This window comes from Triticum dicoccoides, chromosome 2A, assembly GCF_002162155.2.
Source record: "Triticum dicoccoides isolate Atlit2015 ecotype Zavitan chromosome 2A, WEW_v2.0, whole genome shotgun sequence".
In the NCBI taxonomy this organism is placed as follows: Eukaryota; Viridiplantae; Streptophyta; class Magnoliopsida; order Poales; family Poaceae; genus Triticum; species Triticum dicoccoides.
Window position 1 is genome coordinate 129,157,189 of NC_041382.1, and position 1,652 is coordinate 129,158,840.

A 1,652-nucleotide genomic window follows, 5' to 3' on the forward strand; every position below is an offset into this window, starting at 1 on the left:
TCCCTCTTATCCCCTTCGCCCCCGTATAAGTAGCAGCGCGCGCTCCATTACGTTAATCCCATTCTTACATCCATCTCCAGCGCGAGCCACAGCCCGCTGGCCTGAATATATACCGACTCTCTCCCCGCACGCACGCGCCGCCTAGAAGCTCGCGAGGACGAGGAGCGGATACCGAGAAGAGGGAGGTCGGCCGCTGTCGTTTGCACCAGGGCGAAGCGATTCTTGCTCGAGGGGTGGGTGGTTACATGGCGGTGACGGCGACGACGGCCGCGGCCGCGGCCACCATGCTGGCGGCGGTGATGGCCATCTTCCTCTCCTTCGTGCTCTGCTTCTACATATTCCTCTGCGCCAAGAGGTCCCGGGGAGGGGCGCCGCCGCCGCCGGGGAGCGGCGTGATGGCGCACCTGCGCTTCCTGTTCTGCGGCGGGGACGGGAGGGCCGGGGCGGGGGACGGCGTCGCCCCCTGGTTCTACGACGGGGGCCTCGACGACGCGTCCATGGCGTCGCTGCCCCGCCGGGAGGTGGCCAAGGGCGAGGCCATGGACTGCGCGGTCTGCATCACGGAGCTCGCCGCCGGGGAGACGGCGCGCGTGCTGCCCCGCTGCGGCCACGGCTTCCACGTCGACTGCGTCGACATGTGGCTCAAGTCGCACTCCACCTGCCCGCTCTGCCGCTGCCCCGCCGTCGACGCGCCGCCGCTGCCGCCCGCGCCCGTCCAGGCGCCCGAGGCCGACCAGGAGTCGCCCAACTTCCCCACCAACGTGCTCTTCTTCGGCTCCCAGGACGACGTCAGCACCGGCCGCGCGCAGCCGCAGCAGGCTCCCGCCACAACGACACCTCAATCAGCGCCTACTCCGTCGCAAGCGCAAGCGCCGGCCGCCGGGGCGTGCGGGCTGCGGCGGCTACTCGGGTGTGGCGGCGCGTCGCCGCCCCCAGCGCCTCAGGAAGAAGACGCTGCCAGAGACATAGAGATGGGGCTCGCCGGCGTTGGCGAGAGCAGCGCGTCGTCGCGGCAGACGAAGCCGCCGCAGCAGCCGGCGGGCTCATGCTGACACCTGGGCCGGCACGGTGGACTTTTCCCCCTCCAACCTTTAGCGACGTGCCGTCTTCCTTGCGTGGCGTCGTCGCAAGTTTTCCCAGCGTCTCCCTCCCGGTCACTCCTACTCTTACTCGGAGTAAAAACTGTACAGATTTTTATAGGTGTGTGATGTACATGTGGATAGAATGATCATGTTCCGGCATGACACCACAAAGAGAAGAAAACAAGTTTGCCTCCATACATTTCGTCGTTGCTTCTCGTTCTTCCTACACGCCATTGTTTTCAATTTTGCAACTTGCAAGCGGTCAATTCGGCCCAGCAGCGACAGCAACCCACTATACCGTTATTCAGTTATACTTCCGTTCTCTGTCGACCTGCAACTGTAAGCAGTGCTGACAGTACTAGTAGTATATTCACCCTGCCAATCTTGTTGTCCGGCTCTTGTTTTTCTCTGGCCACCCGTTGCGAATGTCAAATTTGTGCCAAAATTGTCATGTCACTCCCCCTCAGAAGGCGGCATCTGTCAAAGGGCCAGGGACCTCGCTCGCTCGCACGCACGTACGCGCCAAAATTGGAGATTTGACAGGCGATAAGCTGAGAAGAACATGTATGA

General features: G+C 63.1%; 1 protein-coding gene across 1 annotated transcript; it reads left to right on the plus strand.

Annotated features, from left to right (window-relative positions):
* Positions 1-13: 13 nt before the first annotated feature.
* LOC119353786 (E3 ubiquitin-protein ligase EL5-like) lies at positions 14-1,372 on the plus strand. Its single transcript, XM_037620465.1, has one exon. The coding sequence runs from the start codon at positions 246-248 to the stop codon at positions 1,050-1,052; it is 807 nt and encodes a 268-aa protein (XP_037476362.1). The 5' UTR covers positions 14-245; the 3' UTR covers positions 1,053-1,372.
* The last annotated feature ends 280 nt before the right edge of the window (positions 1,373-1,652 follow it).